The sequence below is a fragment of the Oncorhynchus masou genome, chromosome 14 (genome assembly GCF_036934945.1).
Source record: "Oncorhynchus masou masou isolate Uvic2021 chromosome 14, UVic_Omas_1.1, whole genome shotgun sequence".
NCBI lineage: Eukaryota > Metazoa > Chordata > Actinopteri > Salmoniformes > Salmonidae > Oncorhynchus > Oncorhynchus masou.
Genome location: NC_088225.1, coordinates 5413996 through 5437674, shown reverse-complemented (window position 1 = coordinate 5437674; position 23679 = coordinate 5413996). Strand labels below are relative to the sequence as shown.

The 23679-nt window shown below is 43.2% G+C and overlaps 1 protein-coding gene and 1 pseudogene across 3 annotated transcripts in view; one reads left to right on the top strand and one right to left on the bottom strand.

Annotated features, from left to right (window-relative positions):
* LOC135554021 (disintegrin and metalloproteinase domain-containing protein 11-like) overlaps positions 1–6606 on the bottom strand; it is a 28798-nt gene extending 22192 nt beyond the window's left edge. Inside the window, exons 1-2 of one of the 3 annotated variants that reach the window (XM_064986018.1) lie at positions 6162–6606; positions 5535–5758 (exon numbers count right to left, since the gene is read on the bottom strand). In XM_064986018.1, coding sequence (XP_064842090.1) covers positions 5535–5758; positions 6162–6219 — 282 coding nt within the window. In that variant the 5' untranslated portion in view covers positions 6220–6606. Of the gene's footprint in view, positions 1–5534; positions 5904–6161 lie in introns of those variants that run through there. The other 2 variants (XM_064986017.1, XM_064986016.1) reach the window with 2 other exon arrangements.
* On the top strand, positions 6600–13085 carry LOC135554865 (P43 5S RNA-binding protein-like; annotated as a pseudogene).
* Positions 13086–23679: the final 10594 nt, after the last annotated feature.

Below are 23679 nucleotides of genomic sequence, written 5' to 3'. Positions count from 1 at the left end.
TCTGCTTGGCTACAGGAAGGATTCAAATGTGGTGTCATGGATATCAATCCAAGGAGTTCTGTAACGTTTTTATGTGTGAAGAAATCAAGACGGTTTATTTTGGTCAATCAATAGATCAGTAGATTTGTTTGAATCGATCAGGATTTACCAGCCCTGAATCATAACATCCCTCGGGATATTTAGGTGGCAACCAACAACACCCCTTTCTGTAACATCAAGGCATCTTGATACTGTTCTAATGCCAAAGTCAGTCCTCTGGGAACCTTGTGATAGCAGGTTCATTACTCAGTAACAACCAGTGATTGTAAATAAATCTGAAACAAATAAATCTGAAACATGCTGTAGAAACAGATGTATCTTCACTTCCAGTCCATTGATTAAAAAAAGACATCTGAGGAAACAGTAGGCTGTACAGGTGAATTCACCAATTTGTAAGTCGCTCTGGATAAGAGCGTCTGCTAAATGACTTAAATGTAATGTAATGTACAACTTGGAATCAAAGTTTACCTATGGAATAGTTGATCAATTCATGAGTCAGAATGACAGCTAGGAATATTCCATCTAAACTTATTTAGAATCCTCTATAAAAAAAAGAAGAAAAAGAGAACTACAAAAAAAGAGAACTAAGACAAAAAAAATGATGACATGTAACCAACAGAACCCTTCTAATTAAGTAAAAATATCACCCTTTACCAATTAAACCACTTCACAAAAACATCTCCAAAAACAACAGCACCGGGATTTTACACGATCCCCATCCAAATACCCATGAGCCTCTTTAAATATTTCAATCACATCCCACGGTAGGTTAAACCAAGCAGCGTAATCAGCGCCAGATTTATCTCCAGATGAGTGTAATGATTCTCTCAACCAACTTAACTCAACACTCAACCCACCAGAAGGGTATATTACAAAGCAGGATCAATAAGTTAGCCAGGTAACATTGATAAACAACCAGAAATAGCTATTGATTTTCTGATTCTTTAAGAGCTTAACTTAGAAATGTGTTTTTGGTTGTTGAATCACTTCAACCATACTCATTTCAAGCTTATCCTTAAAACAAATGAAGTTATTTCCGAATATTTAGGTGAGTTATCTTGTTAACTCATTGATCTCTGGTGTCCCACTGATAGACGTAGACCTACATAGAACCACACCATCAATCCCACTTACAACTTCCTCTTCAGAGAAAGAGAGCGGGTGTATGATTTTTTTCTTTAAAGAAAGGGGTTGGAGGGTGAGGTAGAGATAAAAGGGGGGAAAAAGAGGGGGATTTTGTACCAGTGGAGATTTTAGCCCAAGTAGCACTTCTCACACAGGCCTGTTGAATCACTGATGGGGACATAAACTCAGTGAAAAAATAAAAGTCCCTTTTTCAGGACCCTGTCTTTCAAAGATAATTCATAGAAATCCAAATAACTTCACAGATCTTCATTGCAAAGGGTTTAAACACTGTTTCCCATGCTTGTTCAATGAACCATAAACAATTAATGAACATGCACCTGTGGAGCGGTTGTTAAGACAAGCAATTAAGGTCAAAGTTATGAAAGCTTAGGACACGAAAGAGGCCTTTCTACTGACTCTGAAAAACACCAAAAGAAAGATGCCTAGGGTCCATGCTCATCTGAGTGAACTTGCCTTAGGCATGCTGCAAGGAGGCATGAGGACTGTAGATGTGGCCAGGACAATAAATTGCAATGTCTGTACTGTGAGACGCCTAAGTCAGCGATACAGATAGACAGGACAGACAGTTGATCGTCCTCGCAGCGGCAGAACACGTATAACAACACCTGCACAGGATCGGTACATCCGAACATCACACCTGCGGGACAGGTACAAGATGGCAACAACAACTGCCCGAGTTACACCAGGAACGCACAATCCCTCCATCAGTGCTCAGACTGTCCGAAATAGGCTGAGAGAGGCTGGACTGAGGGCTTGTAAGACATCCTTCTCCCTTATTTGGTACCCTTCCTGCAGGCTCATCCTGACATGACCCTCCGGCATGACAATGCCACCAGCCATACTGCTCGTTCTGTGTGTGATTTCTTGCAAGACAGGAATGTCAGTTTTCTGCCATGGCCAGCGAAGAGCCCAGATCTCAATCCCATTGAGTAAGTCTGGGACCTGTTGGATCGGAGGGTGGCGGCAAGGGTCATTCCCCCCAGAAATGTCAGGGAACTTGCAGGTGCCTTGGTGGAAGAGTGGGGTGACATCTTACAGCAAGAACTGGCAAATCTGGTGCAGTCCTTGAGGAGGAGATGCACTGCAGTACTTAATGCAGCTGGTGGCCACACCAGAAACAGACTGTTACTTTTGATTTTGACCCCGCTTTGTTCAGGGACACATTATTCAATTTCTGTTAGTCACACGTCTGTGGAACTTGTTCAGTTGATGTATCAGTTGTTGAATATTGTTATGTTCATACAAATATTTACACATGTTAAGTTTGCTGAAAATAAACGCAGTTGACAGCGAGAGGACGTTTCTTTTTTTCTGAGTTTACTTCAACACACCATTGAATAATAGAGGAATGGAGGAGATAGGAGCCCTCCATGAGAGATCTGAATATTTCACCCCACAGAGCCTTTTATCATCAGGCCAAGCAGATAGAATCACATTCACATAACAGGCTTCGGTTTCAGATCTCTGTCGGATACTCTTCTCTCCGGTGGACTGTAATTCTGAATCTGTGGCTTGGGGTGACATAGTGGGTGAGTACAGTTGGTCAGAAGGTTTTGGGTTCAAGTCCCAGATATTGTGCCCCAACATAGGGTGTAATGCCATTGGTTATAGTTAAATATATACAGTGGGGCAAAAAAGTATTTAGTCAGCCACCAATTGTTCAAGTTCTACCACTTAAACAGATGAGAGAGACCTGTAATTTTCATCATAGGTACACTTCATCCATGACAGACAAAATGAGAAAAAAAATCCAGAAAATCACATTGTAGGATTTTTAATGAATTTATTTGCAAATTATGGTGGAAAATAAGTATTTGGTCACCTACAAACAAGCAAGATTTCTGGCTCTCACAGACCTGTAACTTCTTCTTTAAGAGGCTCCTCTGTCCTCCACTCGTTACCTGTATTAATGGCACCTGTTTGAACTTGTTATCAGTATAAAAGACACCTGTCCGCAACCTCAAACAGTCACACTCCAAACTCCACTATGGCCAAGACCAAAGAGCTGTCAAGGGACACCAGAAACAAAATTGTAGACCTGCACCATGCTGGGAAGACTGGATCTTCAATAGGTAAGCAGCTTGGTATGAAGAAATAAACTGTGGGAGCAATTATTAGGAAATGGAAGACATACAAGACCACTGATAATCTCCCTTGATCTGGGGCTCCACGCAAGATCTCACCCCGTGGGGTCAAAATTATCACAAGAACGGCGAGAAAAAATCCCAGAACCACACGGGGGACCTAGTGAATGACCTGCAGAGAGCTGGGACCAAAGTAACAAAGCCTACCATCAGCAAGGGCATTGAAGATGAAACGTGGCTGGGTCTTTCAGCATGACAATGATCCCAAACACACCGCCCGGGCAACGAAGGAGTGGCTTCGTAAGAAGCATTTCAAGGTCCTGGAGTGGCCTAGCCAGTCTCCAGATCTCAACCCCATAGAAAATCTTTGGAAGGAGTTGAAAGTCCGTGTTGCCCAGCAACAGCCCCAAAACATCACTGCTCTAGAGGAGATCGGCATGGAGGAATGGGCCAAAATACCAGCAACAGTGTGTGAAAACCTTGTGAAGACTTACAGAAAACATTTGACTTCTGTCATTGCCAACAAAGGGTATATAACAAAGTATTGAGATAAACTTTTGTTATTGACCAAATACTTATTTTCCACCATAATTTGCAAATAAATTCATTAAAAATCCTACAATGTGTTTTTCTGGATTTTTTTTCTAATTTTGTCTGTCATAGTTGAAGTGTACCTATGATGAAAATTACAGGTCTCTCTCATCTTTTTAAGTGGGGGAACGTGCACAATTGGTGGCTGACTAAATACTTTTTTGCCCCACTGTATACAAAATAAAAATATAAACGCACTATGGAACAATTTCAAAGATTTACTGAGTTACAGTTCATATAAGGAAATCAGTCAATTGAAATAAATTCATTAGGCCCTAATCTATGGCTTTCACATGACTGGGAATACAGATATGCATCTGTTGGCCACAGATATATATAAAAAAAGATAGAGGCGTGGATCAGAAAACCAGCCAGTACCATTTGCCTCATGCAGTGCAAAACATCTCATTCACATAGAGTTGATCAGGCTATTGACTGTGGCTTGTGGAATGTAGTCCCACTCCTCTTCAATGCCTGTGTGAAGTTGCTGGATATTGGCGGGAACTTTAACACGCTGTTGTACACGTTGATCCAGACACCAGAGCATCCCAAACATGCTCAATGGGTGACATGTCTGGTGAGTATGTTGGCCATGAAAGTACTGGGACATTTTCAGCTTCCAGAAGCAGATGAATGTCACGACAATGGGCATCAGGATCTCATTGCGGTATCTCTGTGCATTCCAATTGCCATCGATAAAACGCAATTGTGTTCGTTGCCTGTACGTTACTTATACCTGCCCATACCATCACCCCACCACCACCATGGTGCACTCTGTTCATAACAGCAAACCACTCACCCACACAATGCAAATACTGCGGTTGTGAAGCCAGTTGAACGTACAACCAAATTCTCTAAAAATGACATTGGCTTATGGTAGAGAAATTAACATTAAATTATCTGGCGACAGCTCTGGTGGACATTCCTGAAGTCCGCATGTGAATTGCACGCTCCCTCTAAACTTAAGACATCTGTGGCATTGTGTTGTGTGACAAAACTGCACATTTTAGAGTGGCCTTTCTTGTACCCAGCACAAGGTGTAATGATCATGCTGTTTAATCAGCTTCTTGATATGCCACACCTGTCAAGTGGATAGATTATCTTGGCAAAGGAGAAATGCTCACTAACAGGGATGTAAAACAAATGTGTGCACAAATTGTGAGAGAAAAAAACTATTTGTGCATATGGAACATTTCTGGGTTCTTTTTTTCAGCTCATGAAACATGGGACCAACACACATGTTGCACTTACATTTTTGTTCAGTGTATAAAGAAGCAAGCTGAAGACACCTGGAGGTTCAGAGTAAGAACAGCACACCTGCCAGTCACAGAGTGTCAGTCACAGAGTGTCAGTCACAGAGTGGAAGTCACAGAGTGGAAGTCACAGAGTGGAAGTCACAGAGTGGAAGTCACAGAGTGGAAGTTAGGGCATTATGGGCCTGATGACAGACTTGTGCAGTTTGGGATGGATTTTATGATACACTTGAACACAAGAGACAGGCCAAAACAGGCAAGACAGGGTTCGCACAAGTAATTTGGGTGGGGAGAAACCATGACAGTGTCAACAATGAACTGGGAATTTAATGCAAGAGAGAACGAAAACGAATAAATAACACCCCAATAAGAACGGGTTGCCACACCCCCTTCTCCATTGCAGACAGTGGTCTATACTTACGGGGGTACCTCCCGTGGTATTCTTCATGCGAGTATCCAAATGGCCGTGGGACATTTCTTCCTCCGACTCCATCTGCTGCACCAGACGCTTTGGATAGGCGACTTCGACCGCAATGTCGCTACTGTCTCTCCGCTCCTCTGGCGAGAACCAATCCCACAAACTCGCATCCCGCAGCAAAGTCGACCTGCCGTCGCCTGTAACGCAGGAGACCTGATAACTGCCAACTTTAAACCACACACGGTTTATCACACAGAAAAAAAGATACTTATTGTTTAAAAAAAATATATTTGACATAAATAGGCTGATATGGCACCGCGTCAGGCGCTGGTTCTACAGTACGTGCAAGACCTTGATATAAAAGGCGACAGCGCTGCGGTGAAAATGTGTTGATGCAGCAAATCTACCGCATCCGTAGAGCTGAAGGAGAGGGATCTTATTAAAAACACTACGTTCTTGGCACAGGGGCAACTATCTCCAGCTGCGCGCTACCCCCACACACACTATTGTAGACTAGTCTACAGAGGAAGAAGTGATTGCAGATGCAAAAATTGGGGAAAGCCTACATTGGGCAGGGGTAAACTTGGAAATGAAAAGGGTGATTCCTCCCTCTCCCGTCATCCCTCTTACCTGACACCGCAAGCCTCTCGCCCACTGCAGCAAAGACCAAGCACCACACCGCCAGCATGATGTTCACATATTCCCCCAAATTAACATCGAGTGCGTTACAATGTAACAGGCGCAGATAAAAAGAAAACCGATGCTCAAACGATTATGGCGAGAGAGAAAAAACACCGAATGAATCTGGTTGACAGCTGACGCTCGTCCTCTCATCTCCCCATTCAACTCGTAGCATACAGTCTCACCGATATCAGGCAATTGAATTAAATAGCCTATCACCAAATGAAAAAAGAAACAGGCCTAATAGCCTATGCCAGAGCCGATCAATATTGGAATTGGCAAATTAGCCTAGATTATGTAGAATAGGTCAAATGGGGAGATTTGAGTGCACGTATGCATACATCCTACATGATTGTGCGTGTGTAAGCTGTATGTATGCATGAGTGTATGCGAATCTGCGGTATGTGGAAATGGTAGATAGAAAATGAACAGAATTGCGTTGGGTCTGCGGTGATGAGGACACGTGGGACCATTGTACCCTCCCCTCATTCTATCTCCAAGCGTCCTTCCGTTGCCATGCAGTTCTCTATCTGCACAAGAGCGGATGCGACAACCCGGGTACCAAGGTGCCAATTGAGGTAAAAAATAGTAGGGTTTTGTGTGTTCATTCATTTTTCTATGAGGACTTATGGATTTCATCGAGTCAACACGAGTAATTCATGAAGATCCTGAATAGATAGGTTCATCCATGGATGGATGAGGTGGGGAAAATTTTCTTCAGAGAAAACACAATAGTCTGCAGTATCCTATAGAAATGGACTTTCATTGTCCAGGGGCCTACATATTGGTCATTATTCTGGTGCAGCTAAACTCACTAACAGAATGTATTGTAGTGAACAAAATGGAGATCCACACAGCAATTGAAAAGTGGTATCTAATAGCAGGACATGGTGCAACCATTGTGCCCAGAGGTGTGTATGGTAAATACAGACGCCATTCTACCTCCCTATCTCCAGCTGTCCACTACCACGAGGAGACACAGAAGCTGCAGGCACACATCGGGAAATGGGACAGTGAAGAGCGATGACAAGCTATTGTTGGAAGAAGTGGGCTTGACTAGCAGGCTGTGTGTGTGTTGGAGCTGATAAGAAGTGCCCTGAGGTGACTCCATGTAAAGCTGGATGTCTTAGATGGTCATACAGATAAAGCTGAATGTGCAGAACGGAGGGCTATTGTTGTGCACAGAATAATAATCATGCCATAATGTGCCATTTCATTAAAGGAGAATTTTGCTTTTTTTACAACCAAATCAACATTTTTGATTTAAATGGAATGTTATAGAAGGGTCCAGACTATAGGTCTTCACTATTCTGACTGAACCCGAATACCAGAGACCTGGCCCGGGTACCGAGTGGGTCTGGGTCCAAAATTCTATCTTCTCCCTCGGGTATGGGTCGGGTCCTGGTAGCTGATAGACCTGAGTGGACCCGAATGGGCCTGACCACAGCTTTGTATAGCCTATAGCATATTTATTTTACGCTAATATGGTGAATTTATTTACATATTTATTAACATATAAATACATATTTATTAACAAAAAGAGCAACTTGGCTGATTTTTGGGTCACTCGGTTCCAATCGGTTCTGGTCTAGACCCGGAACCAGTTAGATACAGGTCGAGTCTAGGTCTGGTTGTCGTCGGGTCTATTCGGGTTCAGGTCTGATTTTCTCCGGTCAACGTCCTCCTTTTTGTTTTTGATGATCGGGTCTGTTTGGGTCCAGGTCCAACTTTTTGGACCCAAGAAGACCACTTTTTTGGTGATTTCACTTATTTTTGAGACACTTACCCCAATCGGCAATTCCCTTCCTCATCTTCATCGTGCAGTACGGGGGCTCTGAAAAAACATGTACAAATACTCCAAAAATACCCAAATATGTCATTTTAAAAATGGAAACACTCTCAGTATAGTGATGTTGGTTCCTCAGATTTGTGTGCTAAAAATGAGAACTCGAAAGTGAATATCTCCTCCTCAGCTACCCAGGCCATGGGCCACCCAGACCATCCTTCTACTTCAGGAGAGCCCGTATAGCTGGAGTGCACTAAGGCCATGACTGAGATACACTTGCCAACTTTGCGTTCTGCCTAATGCTGCATTCATATTCATAACCAAGTGGGAAGTTAGTCATTTCCAGTTGTGGAGTAGTAAATATGAGTTGAATGCATTCATGCGCTTTGAACTTGTTGAGAAACGCTGACTAGCTCATGGCAAACAAGCTGTGTCAACAATAAACAACAATTACAGCTATCATGCTCACAAATTATAGTGCTCAAAAACCATAATTAATAGATTGCTTTTTATAAATCAAGTTTTGTTGCATTTAATTCATAGGGTAATTTTTTCAACCTTGATCATATCATAATCAACTTTTACCAGTTGAATGTAGACACAAATATAAGACTATTTTATATTACACATTCAAGTAAACACTTTATTAAAATATGCAAATGAGGTGAAATCTCATTAAATATATGCATATCGTGCAAATCCATTTTTCTGGACACTGAATGAAGTCAGCCTAAATATTTTGATTTAATTTTGTTGAGACACTCCAGGACCGGACTTGTCCAGAGCAGATTGTGCAAACACTGACACCTGACTTTAGCAATTAATTCGGCTCACGTGCAACCTGGGTCAATTCACCTCAATGCACTCTTAGAGGCTACAAGAGTTGTTGGCGTGGGGAACACTCTCCTCTTGATTGACAGTGTGTAACCGAATAGACGACTGTTTTCAGGAGGCAATGAAACTATAATTTATTGCCCTATTGGTTTTCGTTTCTCAGCAACCTTTTCAATGCGAAGTGGCTGAATGTGGCCGTCGTTTCTCACGGAAATCTCACCTGAGCCGCCACGCACTTTGCCACAACGGGGTGAAAAAAATTCAGGTGTTAATTTCAGTTTACGTTTCATTTCGTACCCATGGGTTAGGCTATAGTTTGAGATTTAATTCACACTAGTTAATGTTTCACCCAAAAGATGCACATTTGTGAGTTTGCACAACTGCTTTCTTCAACGGGGACAAGTTGAAGAGACATGCCCATTATGCCCACGGCGAAAAGGACAAGTACTTTAAGGTTCTAGTCCACTAGATGGCGCCAAATAACCACGTTGCTATTTGGAGCTTGCCCACTTTCAGTATCCTCTATTCCCCTTTTAACGGATCCCTTTGGCCCTGGCATGTGTATGTTATGAAATGTGTTCTTGCCATTTAAGAAACCATTTCCTTTTATTTACCATCTTAATGTGCTGAATGTTATATTGACTTGCTTAATTTTCCCCATGTGCAGTGCAGTTTCCCAAATTGCTTATTGACATTCAAGAAACGGAGGGTGTATAAATTACATTTGAGGGAGCATGGAATATCTTCTGGTTTCAAGTAAATCACAATCTTTAATTGATCCTGTAGGCCTTATAGCCTTTGAAAATTGCACAAGGCCTAAGCTGTTGACGCATACTCTCTATTTAAAACACAAGTGTGTGTTTTAGTAGATTAAAGGTTAAATTATTTGGTCCCTGGTTTTCTCTTCAGATGTTCAAAGAGAGGATGTGGAGTCAGGTTTGACACGCTTGTCGCTCGCGAAGCCCATGAGAAGAAACATGCAGGTTTGTCCCTTCGCCTGTTTGTCGGTCTTCTATTGCTGTCCTGTCTTGCGTCAATCAATTCAAAGATCTCACATTTTGTATCACGATCAAATTTTATTAGTCACTTGCGCCAAATACAACGGTGAAATGCTTACTTACGAGCCCCTAACCAACAATGCAGTTTAAAAAAAAATATGTCTGAGATAAGTAAGAAGTAATTAATTAAAGGGGGGGGGGGGCGCAATACAAATAGTCTGGGTAGCTATTTGATTAGCTGTTCAGGAGTCTTATGGCTTGGGGGAAGAAGCTGTTTAGAAGCCTCTCGGACCTAGACTTGGCGCTCCGGTACCGCTTGCTGTGTGGTAGCAGAGGACAGTCTATGACTAGGGTGGCTGGAGTCTTTGACAATTTTTAGGGCCTTCCTCTGACACCGCCTGGTATAGAGGTCCTGAATGGCAGGAAGCTCGGCCCTGGGGATATACTGGGCCGTTCGCACTTCCATCTGTAGCTCCGCTCAGTTGCCATACCAGGCAGTGATGCATCCAATCAGGATGCTCTCGATGGTGCAGCTGTAGAAACTTTTGAGGATCTGGGGACCCATGCCAAGTCTTTTCAGTCCCCTAGGGGGGAATAGGTTTCATCGTGCCCTCTTCACGACTGTCTTGGTGTGCTTGGACCATGTTAGTTTGTTGGTGATGTGGACACCAAGGAACTTGAAGCTCTCAACCTGCTCCACTACAGCCCCATTGATGAGAATGGGGGTGTGCTCGGTCCTCTTTTTCCTGTAGTCCACAATCTCCTTTGTCTTGATCACGTTGAGGAAGATGACGGTAGCAGTTGTCATTGACTCTTAACCTAACACTGCCCATACATCATTCCCACTCTGCAGGTTACCGTTGCCCACAGCCTGAATGCAATCATTTTGAGCAAACCTGGGGTAAAATGCACAAGCACATGGCCAAACACCCAGGTAAGCACCCCGCCAAACCCCCTGAACTGGCATTGTTACTGAAGGACTACAAAAAGCACAAATTACTGTACCAGTCCAGGCCAACCTGCCTTTACTGTTCGACTGTCATTGTTTTCACACTTTTGAATATTTTTCCTCTGTCTTCTACCACTTCTGTAAATGTCCTGCCTTCTACCCTGCTCGTTCTATTGTGACAGTGTTTAGGGGAAACGGCCTAAGATGTGTTGGCTGACTATTAATGCAATTAAGGGGAAGTTTACTTTATTGTTAACCTTCCGTGTCGAACATTCATATCCTTTACTCTGCCACCAGCTGCCTGCTCATACCATCTGTTTTGACTAATGGACAACTTGTTGGGCAGGAATCCAGTAGTGACATTTGCCTCTCTCCTGTCCCTGCAGCCACATTCACCTGTAAGCTGTGCCAGAAGGTGTTTAAGCATGTGGACTCTCTGCATAGACACAAGCAGACCCACGTCCTGCAGAAGCCTGTCCTGCTGGGCCTACTTCTCCACTACCTTCAACCTGCAGCAACACATCCGCAAGGCCCACCTGCAGATCCTCAAGTACCATTGCTACTTCCGCGACTGCCACAGGACCTTTGCCATGCGGGTATGTACTGTGGGGCCTGTGTTCCGACGGAGGGAGACTGGTGTTCTAGGATCAGGTCCTGCAGTTCAATATGCTCTAAGGTGAAACTGATCCTCTATCAACACTCCTACTGAGACTTTCACTCTTTTGGAGTACAGACCCTAGTTGTCAAACTTCCCTTGCTCCCCTGGTTAAGGGTTCCTTTTATCTGACCAGGTAAGCGTTTGCAGTTAAATTATACAAATGTGTGAACTTTCCAGAGGGCATTGAGTCATTCAAGGCCCTAGGTATAGTGGAACTGTTTGCCCTTTCCATTGTCTTAGGCATATTATTTGTTTAGATGAGGGTTGGGCAACTCCAGTCTCAGGGAGGGGGGGGGGGGGCTGATTGGTGTCCCACTTTTGCCTAAGTTAACACACCACTCCAACAATTATGTGTTTGGAATGCAATTAATCAGCTGTTTGCTAGGGGGGGGTGACACCGCTCCGGTCCCTGACGACTGGAGATGCCCATTCCTGATGTTAGGCGGTCTAGTTTGCTGTTCTCTATTGAACACACTTGTAGCTTTCTGCCCTAAGCTGCCTCTTCAGCCTGCCTGTCAGCTGTCTTACTAAGAACACGCATCCATAACTGTCTCATCTTCTACAGTGACGACATGCAGTTGGGTTTCAATCGCTGCATGCGAAGCAGCCTCATGAAATTCTAAGTCGTCACTGAATGTCTTGTCAATTAACTACTAGTGGATTATTTTCTATCACCTCCCCGTGGACAAAATGTCATTTTAATCGCAAGAAATTTGTCCATGTAGTGGATGGAGATGTTTGTCATTGTGGCGCTGGAACGGTATAAATGTTTAGAATAGATTCGATGTTCATACTTTGCTGCTGTCATAATGTTTGTACTCCATCGTTGTCGTGATGAACATCTCTGTTCAATCTTCCAGGAGAGCCTAAGCAGACACCTGGCTCACCACGACCCAGATGCCAACCCAGAGAAGGTGAGCATGGTTTTAGTCCAACTATCCTCCGTGGGTAAGATGACGTGGGTCTACTGTTTGGAGTGCTGAGTGTCTGGCTCTGGCCAGGTGATCATTGGTCTGTATGTGTGCCCTGAACCATGTCTTTGAACCAGTTGAAAGTGGAGTCCCTTAGATGTCTGGTAGATTGATGGGAATCTATAGCAGCTTTGGGCATAGTGGGGCTCGACGGAGGGGTGGTGTTGATTCACACAATGTCGGTCTTGTCTCAATTTGTCTGGCTCTGAAGCCTCTACAGGAACTGAAGTCCTTCTACACAGGCTTCCTGTCTACTGGGCAGTTAAAGTTAATGACCGTTCTGAACAGTTGTAGTGGTGAATTGTTCCACTAAACATTTTATACCTCCGAAATCCATTTTCCTCTGTCGCGTCTTGTTTTTCTCTCTGTAGCAGAAGCGCAAGCGACCCAAGAAGGACTGGCAGAAGCGTCTGGAAGGCCACCAGCTGCCCCTGATGGAGGACGACCTGCGGCGCCTCTTCGCATTGCGCATGAGGGTGTCACAACGGGCCACGGTGGAGGTTGGCCTCTTCAACGGGCGCAAAATCCCTCACTTTGTGGAATCGGAGGTCAACCTGTGTGACTTCTTCAGCATCAAGCCTCAATCCTCCTTCCCTGCAGAGCGAGGCCCTGTGGAGGTCACACAGCCAGAGGTCACTGTGGTCAAGGGTTTATCTTGTAGTCTGAAAGTGCCGTAGTACTATATTGAAGTTAAGTTGTAAATACTAGTGAAGTACCATTGCTCTTTTAGTTGCACTAAACTGAGATCTTGAATGATTTAAAACATTTTTTTATGGTACATATAAAGCTATTTGTCTCATTGTTTTCCTGTATAGAAGCACTTGAGTTTTGTTTGCATCCTTTGCCTGATCAGACCTGACCCAATATATATAAATAAATCATTTGAAGTTGTTTGTCTAAATGTTCAGGGACGATGGGATTGTGCCACCTAGTTTCTCCAACTAAATCAGTAATGACCTGTCAGGGTGATCAATCACCCTGCATCAGTCCTTAGTGTAAATACGGCTTGGGTCGTGTCTCTTGATCAGAGGGAGGTAATGACTCGGTTGCATTTTAATGATGCCAAAGAATGCAACCGGAACCAGTGACGCACATTTTGGCATAAACCATTTTGTGTGATGTCAGTTTACAGACCTAGTGCCACAACGGGTGTGCAGGTTGACTTGCATTGACGTGAACTTTTCCTGACCTGTGAGTGACAAGTCCCCCACCATTGATTCTTCAAAGCGCAGGGCTCTGCTCAGGCACCAGGTCCACGTCACTAGATGACTCCTCAATCCAAACCCCCGGTAGAGGGGGAGAGCTGAGAACTGGCAGTACAAAATTGTCAGCTTCACAATTGGTGTGCCTTTTGAAAGACTGCAGAATAATTTAAGTCTGACCAGTGACGGATTGTATCATACATTTCTTCCATCAGTCTCTGCCCCTATCTGCCACTTAAACTGAATTGCTCTGTAATGTGGCTAGCTTTCTAGTGTTTGTTCCATCAGAACCCTGTATGACTTCAGCTGACTGCTAATGGCTAGTCTGCTGTGTTGCTGCCTACAGAGTGCGCTCCGTGATTAAATCACAGTTTCCACCTGAACTTGTCCAATAGAGCTATACTGAATAAAAATGCAACAATTTCAAAGATCTTACTGGGTTACAGTTCAGATATGGAAATCAGTTAAATTGGGCCCTAATCTATGGATTTCACAGAACCCTACTGCCACCATGGGTCACTCTGTTCACAATGTTGACATCAGCAAACTGCTCAACCACACTAAGCCATACACTATCTGCCCGGAACAATTGAAACCGGGATTCTTTTGTGGAGAGTGCACTTCTCCAGTGGCCAACAAAGGTGAACATTTCCCCACTGATGTCTGTTACGACTCTGAACTGCAGTCAGGTCAACACCCTGGTGAGGACGATGAGCTTCCCTGAGACTGTTTCTGACAGTTTGTGCAGAAATTCTTCGGTTGAGCAAACCCAGTTTCATCCTCTGTCTGACTGGCTGGTCTCGGATGATCCCGCAGGTGAAAGCAGGATGTGGAGGTCCTGGGCTGGCATGGTTACATGTGAGGCTGGTTGGACGTACTGCCAAACTCTCTGAAATGACATTGGCGGCTGTTTATGGTAGAGACATGAACACAATTATTTGGCAACACCTCTGGTGGATTGCACGCTCCCTCGACCTCAGACATCTGTGGCGTTGTTACAAAACTACTTTTTAGAGTGGCCTTCTATTGTCCCCAGCACAAGGTGGACCTGTGTAATGATTATTCTGTTGAATCATCTTATTGAAATGCCACACCTGTCAGGTGGATGGATTATCTTGGCGGAGTATAAATGCTCACTAACTGGGATGTAAACAAAATTTGAGGGAAATGGGCTTTTCATGCATTTGGAAAATCTCTGCGATCTTTTATTTCAGCTCATGTAACATGGGACCAACACTTTACATGACGCGTTTATACTTTTGTTCAGTGTAATTTTAGTTTTCCATTTTGTGCCTACTGAACAATTTACGGCTCTATTCAAACTGTATCACGGAAGTTTAGTTTTGCAGCGTGATTGAAATTTAACGGCAATGTTCCCGCTTTAGGGGAGACTGCATTCACTGTAAACGCTGCATATGTCGGCTCAATCCTGAATGACCTTATTTCTACCGCGGAATCTGTAACTCCTCAGCTTCACCTCAACAGTTTGAGTCACTTTTTACCCTGTCAACTCACCAGTTGGGGAACATGGAGAGTGTAGGAAGACTAACTTGTGATCATACACCTACAGTGTAGACACAATCGTACACATGAGGTAATGTGTACTCTATACAAAATGAATGGTTTGTACGCAGATCCTCTTCTACACACTGGTGTACCAACATATTCTAGTTGTCCAAGGCCTGTGCTGTGGCTGTAATTTGGCTGGGTCCATTTTGACATTTCAAAGCCTTTGCTAAGCCCACTTCCAGCCTGTCATGGAAGCTCTATTGGAGTCATTACTTTTGATGTGTTTTTCTGCTGCTGTTGTGGTGCTCATTCTCCAGGGCTGCTCAGGCCGTGGCAACTCGTAATCCTTCACATAAACCTGACCTATATGTCTGCTGCTCTGCTGGGTAACAGCCCAAACCATGGAGAGGGAACACGTGCGCTCCCCATCTCTCCACTGTGTGTTTATGTGGTGCTAATGTACAAGTGTTCATAATTACTTTGCATTTGGTGCTTTGTGTGAAATGTGTTTTTACAACAGATTAGACCATAACAGAAAGTCTTTGTTGCCCTCGTGTCCAAAGCGTAATTGAAATGTCAATGATTCACAAGTGTTCAGGGTGAGACAGGGTTAATTATACATGGTGTGAGTCTGTGTTTGAGGGCTTTCAAAACAATGTGTTGCTTTGATGATTTATGATTTATTGTAATGGGACATCAGGGGGTCTCTTTACAGTTGAGATTCAGCAGACTAGCTGTTTGGAAGATTGGCCCTGGCTGACTCCATGGTGATAAAATGTTTAAAATTCAGCAAATATGCATAGACCACCTTCCTTTGCTCTTCATTTCCCCAGATTCATAAACATTTAATTTCCCAGAACTATTCATAGAAGGCCAAATCTTTTTACATAGAATGCTGAATATATTTCAGCAATAAGGCCCAAGTGGGTGTGGTATAATGTAGGGCCAAAATACCACGTCTATGGGCTGGACACAGCCCTCAGCTGTGGTATATTGGCCATAAATCACAAACACCCGAGGTGCCTCATTGCTATTATAAACTTGTTAGCAACGTAATTAGAGCAGTAAAAATAAATGTTTTGTCATACCCGTGGTATATAGTCTGATATACCATGGTTGTCAGCCAATCAGCATTCAGGGCTCAAACCAGCCAGTTTATAAATATATATACATTTGAAGTCGGAAGTTTACATACACTTAGGTTGGAGTCATTAAAACTCGTTTTTCAACCACTCCACAAATTTCTTGTTAATTAACAAACTATAGTTTTGGCAAGTCGGTTAGGACATCTACTTTGTGCATGATACAAGTAATTTTTCCAACCATTGTTTCCAGATAGATTATTTAACTTATAATTAACTGTATTACAATTCCAGTGGGTCAGAAGTTCACATACACTAAGTTGACTGTGCCATTAAACAGCTTGGAAAATTCCAAAAATGATGTCATGGCTTTAGAAGCTTCTGATAGGCTAATTGACATCATTTGTGTCAATTGGAGGTGTACCTGTGGATATACTTCAAGACCTACCTTCAAACTCAGTGCCTCTTTGCTTGACATCATGGGAAAACAAAATAAATCAGCTAAGACCTCAGAAAAATAATTGTAGACCTCCACAAGTCTGGTTCATCCTTGGGAGCAATTTCCAAACACCTGAAGGTACCGTCATACCGCTCAGGAAGGAGATGCGTTCTGCCTCCTAGAGATGATTGTACTTTGGTGCGAAAAGTGCAAATCATTCTCAGAACAACAGCAAAGGACCTTGTGAAGATGCTGGAGAAAACAGGTAAAACGAGTCCTATATCGACATAACCTGAAAGGCCGCTCAGCAAGGAAGAAGTCACTGCTCTAAAACCGCCATAAAAAAGCCAGACTACGGTTTGCAACTGCACATGGGGACAAAGATCATACTTTTTTGGAGAAATGTCCTCTGGTCTGATGAAACAAAAATTGAACTGTTTGGCCATAATGACCATTGTTATGTTTGGGGGAAAAAGGGGGAGGCTTGCAAGCCGAAGAACACCATCCCAACCGTGAATCACGGGGGTGGCAGCATCATGTTGTGGGGGTGCTTTGCTGCAGGAGGGATTGGTGCACTTAACAAAATAGATGGCATCATGAGGGAGGAAAATTATGTGGATATATTGAAGCAACATCTCAAGACATCAGTCAGGAAGTTAAAGCTTGGTCGCAAATGGGTCTTCCAAATGGACAATGCCCCCAAGCATACTTTCAAAGTTGTGGTAAAATCGCTTAAGAACAACAAAGTCAAAAATATTGGAATGGCCATCACAAAGCCCTGTCCTCAATCCTATAGAAAATTTGTGAGCAGAACTGAAAAAGCATGTGCAAGCAAGGAGGCCTATAAACCTGACTCAGTTACACCAGCTCTGTCAGGAGGAATGGGCCAAAATTCACCCAACTTATTGTGGGAAGCTTGTGGAAGGCTACCTGAAACATTTGACCCAAGTTAAACAATTTAAAGGCAATGCTGCCAAATAATAATTGAGTGTATGTAAACTTCAGACTTCAACTGTATATAGTACCAGTCAAAAGTTTGGATACACCTACTCATTCAAGGGCTTTCATTTTTACTATAAGTTCTTGACATTTTCCATATTGACTGACCTTCATGTCTTAAAATAATGATGGGCTATCATTTCTCTTTGCTTATTTAAGCTGTTCTTGGCATAATAAAGACTTGGTCTTTTACCAAATAGGGCTATCATCTGTATACCACCCCTACCTTGTCAAAACACAATTGATTGGCTCAAACACATAAATTCCACAAATGGACGTTTAATAAGGCACAGCTGTTTATTGAAATGCATTCCAGATGACTGCCTCATGAAGCCCGTTGAGAGAATGCCAAGAGTGTGCAAAGCTGTCATCAAGTCAAAGGGTGGCTACTTTGAAGAATCTCAAATGTAAAATACATTTTGATTTGTTTAACACTTTTTTTGGTTACTAAGTGATTCCATACGTCTCACCATCAACAGTGAAAAGGCAACTCCGGGATGCTGGCCTTCTAGGCAGAGTTTATAAGAAAAATGCCATATCTCAGACTGGACAATAAAAATAAAAGATTAAGTTGGGCAAAAGAACACAGACACTGGACAGAGGAACTATTCATAGAAGGCCAGCATCCTGGAGTTGCCTCTTCACCATTGATGTTGAGACTGGTGTTTTGCGGGAACTATTTTATTAAGCTGCCAGTTGAGGACTTGTGAATCATCTGTTTCTCAAACTAGACACTAATGTAATTGTCCTCTTGCTCAGTTGTCCACCAGGGCCTCCCACTCCTTTTTCTATTCTGGGTAGAGCCAGTTTGCGCTGTTCTGTGAAGGGAGTAGTACACAGCGTTGTACGAGATCTTCAGTTTCTTGGCAATTTCTCGCATGGAATAGCCTTCATTTCTCAGGACAATAATAGACTGACAAGTTTCAGAAGAAAGTTCTTTGTTTCTGGCCATTTTGAGCCTGTAATCGAACCCACAAATGCTGACGCTCCAAATACTCAACTAGTCTAAAGAAGGCCAGTTTTATTGCTTCTTTAATCAGGACAACAGTTTTCAGCTCTGCTAACATAATTGCAAAAGGATTTTCTAATGATCAATTAGCCTTTTAAAATGATAAACTTGGATTAGCTAACACAACATGCCATTGGAACACAGGAGTGATGGTTGCTGATAATGGGCCTCTGTACGCCTATGCAGATATTTCATTTAAAAAATCTGCCATTTCCAGCTTCAATAGTCATTTACAACATTAACAATGTCTACACATTTCGGATCAATTTGATGTTATTTTAATGGACATTTCTAAGTGAAGAAATATAGAATTAGAAATATATACTGAACAAAAATATAAACTCAACATGTAAAGTGTTGGTCCTATGTTTCATGAGCTAAAAAACATTTTCCATACTCACGGAAATAGTATTTCTCTAAATCTTTTTGCACAAATTAGTCACCTGTTGGTGAGCTTTTCTCCTTTGCAAAGATAATCCATCCACTTGACAGGTGTGGCATACCGAGAAGCTGATTAAACAGCATGATCATTACACAGGTGCACCTTGTGCTGGGGGCAGTAGAAGCCCCATCTAAAATGTGCAGTTTTGTCACACAACACATTGCCACAGATGTATCAAGTTTTGAGGGAGCATGCAATTGGCATGCTGACTGCAGGAATGTCCACTTGAGCTGTAGCCAGATAATTTAATGTTCCTTTCTCTACCATAAACCTCCTCCAACATAATTTTAGAGAATTGGCAGTGTATCCAACCGACCTCATAACCACAGACCACGTATAACCACGCCAGCCCAGGACCTCCACATGCGGCTTCTTCACCTGTGGGATCGTCTGAGACCAGCCACCCAGACAGCTGATGAAACTGTGGGTTTGCACAACCTAATATTTTTTCCAGATACCTTCTCAGGGAAGCTTATCTGCATACTCATCGTCCTCACCAGGGTCTTGACCTGACTACAGTTCAGCGTCGTAACCAACTTCAGTGGGCAAATGCTCACCTTTAATGGCCTCTGGCACACTAGAGAAGTGTGCTCTTCACGGATGAATCCCGGTTTCAACAGTACCAGGCAGATGGCAGACAGCGTGTATGGCGTTGTGTGGGCAAGCGGTTTGCTGATGTCAATGTTGTGAACAGAGTGCCCCATGGTGGCGATGAGGTTCTGGTATGGGCAGGCATAAGCTAAGGACGGTGAACACAATTTTGTCAAATGGCAATTAGAATGCACAGAGATATCGTGACAAGATCCCAAGGCCCATTGTCGTGCCCTTCATTCACCACCATCACCTCTTGTTTCAGCATGATATTACACGGCCCCATGCGACAAGGATTTGTACACAATTCCTGGAAGTTGACATTTTCCCAGTTCTTCCATGGTCTGCATACTCACCAGACATGACACCCATTGAACATGTTTGGGATGCTCTAGATTGTCATGTACAACAGCGTGTTCCAATTCCCACCAACGTCCAGCAATTTTGCACAGTCATTGAAGATGACTGGGACAACACTCCACAAGCCACAATCAACAGCTGCTGGAGGAAAATGCTAGTCACACCAGATACTGATTGGTTTTCTGACCCACGCCCCTACCTTTAAAAAAAAGTATCTGTGACAAACAGCTGTATATCTGTATTCTCAGTCATGTGAATCCATAGATCCTTTGGCCACCTTTCCTTCCAGTTCTCTGCTGCCAATGACTGGAACGAACTGCAAAAATCACTGAAGTTGGAGACTCATATCTCCCTCACCAACTTTAAGCACCAGCTTTCAGAGCAGCTCACAGATCACTGCACCTATACATAGCTCCTCTGTAAGTAGCCCATCCAACTACCTCACCCCCATACTGTATACATTTATTTATTTTGCTCCTTTGCACCCCAGTATCTCTAATTACACGGTCATCTTCTGCACATCTATCACTCCAGTGTTTAATAGCTATATTGTAATTACTTCGCCACTTTGGCCTATTTATTGCCTTACCTCCCTTATCTTACCTCATTTGCACACACTGTACATAGACTTTTTCTACTGTATTATTGACTGTATGTTTGTTTATTCCATGTGTAACTCTGTGTTGTTGTATGTGTCGAACTGCTTTGCTTTATCTTGGCCAGGTTGCAGTTGTAAATGAGAACTTGTTCTCAACTAGCCTACCTGGTTAAATAAAGGTTAAATAAAAAAAAATATATAGATTAGGGCCTAATGCGTCTATTTCAATTGACTGATTTCCTTATATGAACTGTAGCTCAGTAAAATCTTTCAAATTGTTGCAGTTGCGTGTATATCTTTGTTCAGTGTATTTTTGTTCAATATATTTGAAATGGTAAGCTTTTCTCTGTTGCCCCAGGCTGTGGCGCTCGCTGTTTCCACTAGCGTCATCGTATTGGCACAGCAGCATCATCTCCCACGAGAATTAGACTAGCCAAGAAGCTTTGTTTCAAGCGCAGGACACAGCTGGCTGGTTCGACCTGCACGTTTGGTTTTGCAGCGCCGACAAGAGCAACAGCGCAGATCAGAATCACACGCACCGTTAGTCGCAGCCAGCCCTTCTCCCATCAGACCAGGCTAAAATGCCACGCTAATTGTTCCAGCCAGTGATGACCTTTGAAATAACATGCTGGACCTCATTACTTCCCTATTTACCTCACACAGTGCAGTGGAGGAACAGAGTTTTATACTCTGCTCTGGAACGATCTCAGCATCGAAGAATAGAATGGTGGGGTTAAATTCATTTAAAAAATATATATATATCGTCTCCCTGCTAATTAAAGTTTTGCCAATTATATGAAATGAAATGAATTGCGTTGAATAGCTAAGTGTTGGAGTGGAGATTAGAGCAATTTGTGGGCTCACACATGGGAACGTGTAAGCAGTGCTGTTTCTGTACGAGATGTAGAGAGAGATACAGACACAGTAGATGGAAGGAGCTGAATCCTGATTTGTGGTCGGCTCAATATACTGAATGAATTGCTGCTGGCTTGTCATCATGGTTCCATCCCTCACTCACACTAGCTTCTTTGTAGAGATGTCCAGCAGGCAGGACAGCTGTCGTTGCACTAGATGAGTAGCTAGCTTGGCTTACAGAATGGCTGAGTGAGAGTGCTGAAGTAGTGGTCGGTTTAATATCCTGGTTGGATGTAAGGATCCCTGAGTGAATAGATTGTCCATTGACTAGTTGGTGAATTGACTGATTGGGTTATTTGGTACCACTAGGACTGACCTGAGAGCTGTAACAGAGGTGAGGAGGAGAGAGTGGGTTAGTGGGTAGCCTATAGTCAAATCCTCGACCCTCTTTGCTCAATTACACCAAACAGGTCATCTACATTATGTAACAAGACTCTACTGAACCAGCTATCCACTGCAGTGGTGGTGCAGCACTACGATATGATGTGAAGGTTTAAATAACTTTGTCCCACATCCTTCTGTCTCAGTTGGAGGTTGATTAAGGAGAAATAGGACAACAAGAGGAGGGTAGCGGCTACGGTAGAGCCGAGCATAAATTTGGAGAACCCTGTGAAACGGACAGGGACTTAAAGTGAAGTAGGTTAGCCGTCAGTCCTCCTCACCCTGATATAGCCCTACTGCCTCCAGAATAGATGACCCACAACTGTGAGAGACCTCTTCTCCCACTCCCTTTCTCCTTCCATCCCTGGCCTAGTTTGAGAATATAGCAGCTGTAGCTGTCGTGAGTAATAACATGGCTTCCTAACTAGAACCCAGCTTTAGTACTATTTAAACCGATTACCCCCCCCAAAAAAAGGTATCCTACTTAGTTCCCCCTGCATTACGATGCTGTCGTTTTCTGGTCCTATATACCATAATGGAAACACACACACACACACACACAGTTTGTTTGCTGTTGCATTTGTGCTGTTGCCCGTGTCTTCTGTCTGTGTTGTCGTACAATGTTTTTCAATTTGCATTATCCCAGCCCCCATCCCCGCAGGGGGCCTTTTGCCATGCCGTCATTGTAAATAGCAATTTGTTCTTAATTGATAATAACAAAGCGGCCTCCCCACCCCTGTTTTTGCTGAGGGATGGGGCTGGAGGAATGTAACCATTCTCAAATTTGTAGACAGAACTATGTATGAAAAGACTGACCATCCATCATATCAAAATGATAGCTTTAACCATGTGTTGAGGCTACATAGAATTTTCAGGAATTGCTTTTAACTATTCACATGTTCAATCCATAAGTTTAAGATGGAATAGTTCATACTTCTGTCACATTCCATGACGCTCAGTTAGGAAGTTAGGCAGCCAAACAGTTCAGAGTAACCCCTCATATCAACAAGCTATGAAAGACAGTGATGTAAACCAATGGAGAGGGAGAGTAGCAGACGCTTCATGTTGGCATTCAGAGTCAATATAAACCCTACTTCCTTCCTGTATGTGAAATTGGCTTAGATGATTGGATATCTAGGCAGGGGGGCTGGGTTCCTAGGAAACAGGAATCACAGCAGGGGTCAGGAAACTGAAACCCACCAAGAAGGGGCAGAGGTGCAGGGTGATGGTTTACTGGGGAACAGCCAATCACTTCCCTTGGAGGGGTAAATAGTGAATTTGAAAAAAAATCATGTCCCAATGAATTTTTTGTCGATGAAGTTGTTTTTGTCTTGTCTGTGCTGACTCACCACTCACTTCAATTTTCCAATGTCACTTTTCTGTGTTTTCCTGTGGTTGTCTAGTGGTTCTGGATCCTGGATGGTACTCACATTGTTCAGCTGTATTCCTGTTATAACAAACAAACAAACAAACTCTCTTTGGCTCTCTGTCTCTGTCTACACTATCTTTCTCTCTGTGTCGTACTCTCCCGGTCTACTCATTTACCTCCGGCAAGATCATAGCAAGGACAATCTCTTCTCTTCTTCGCTCTTCTTCTCTCACATCATATCACATCTTACACTTCACGGTCACAGCCTTGTCTCTACCCCTCTCTCTCTCCTTGTTATGTTGCCAATATTTCTCTACTTGCACTTTTGCTTTCTCTGTTTGTCTCCTCTTCCATTCCTCCTGTGCCAGAGTTTAT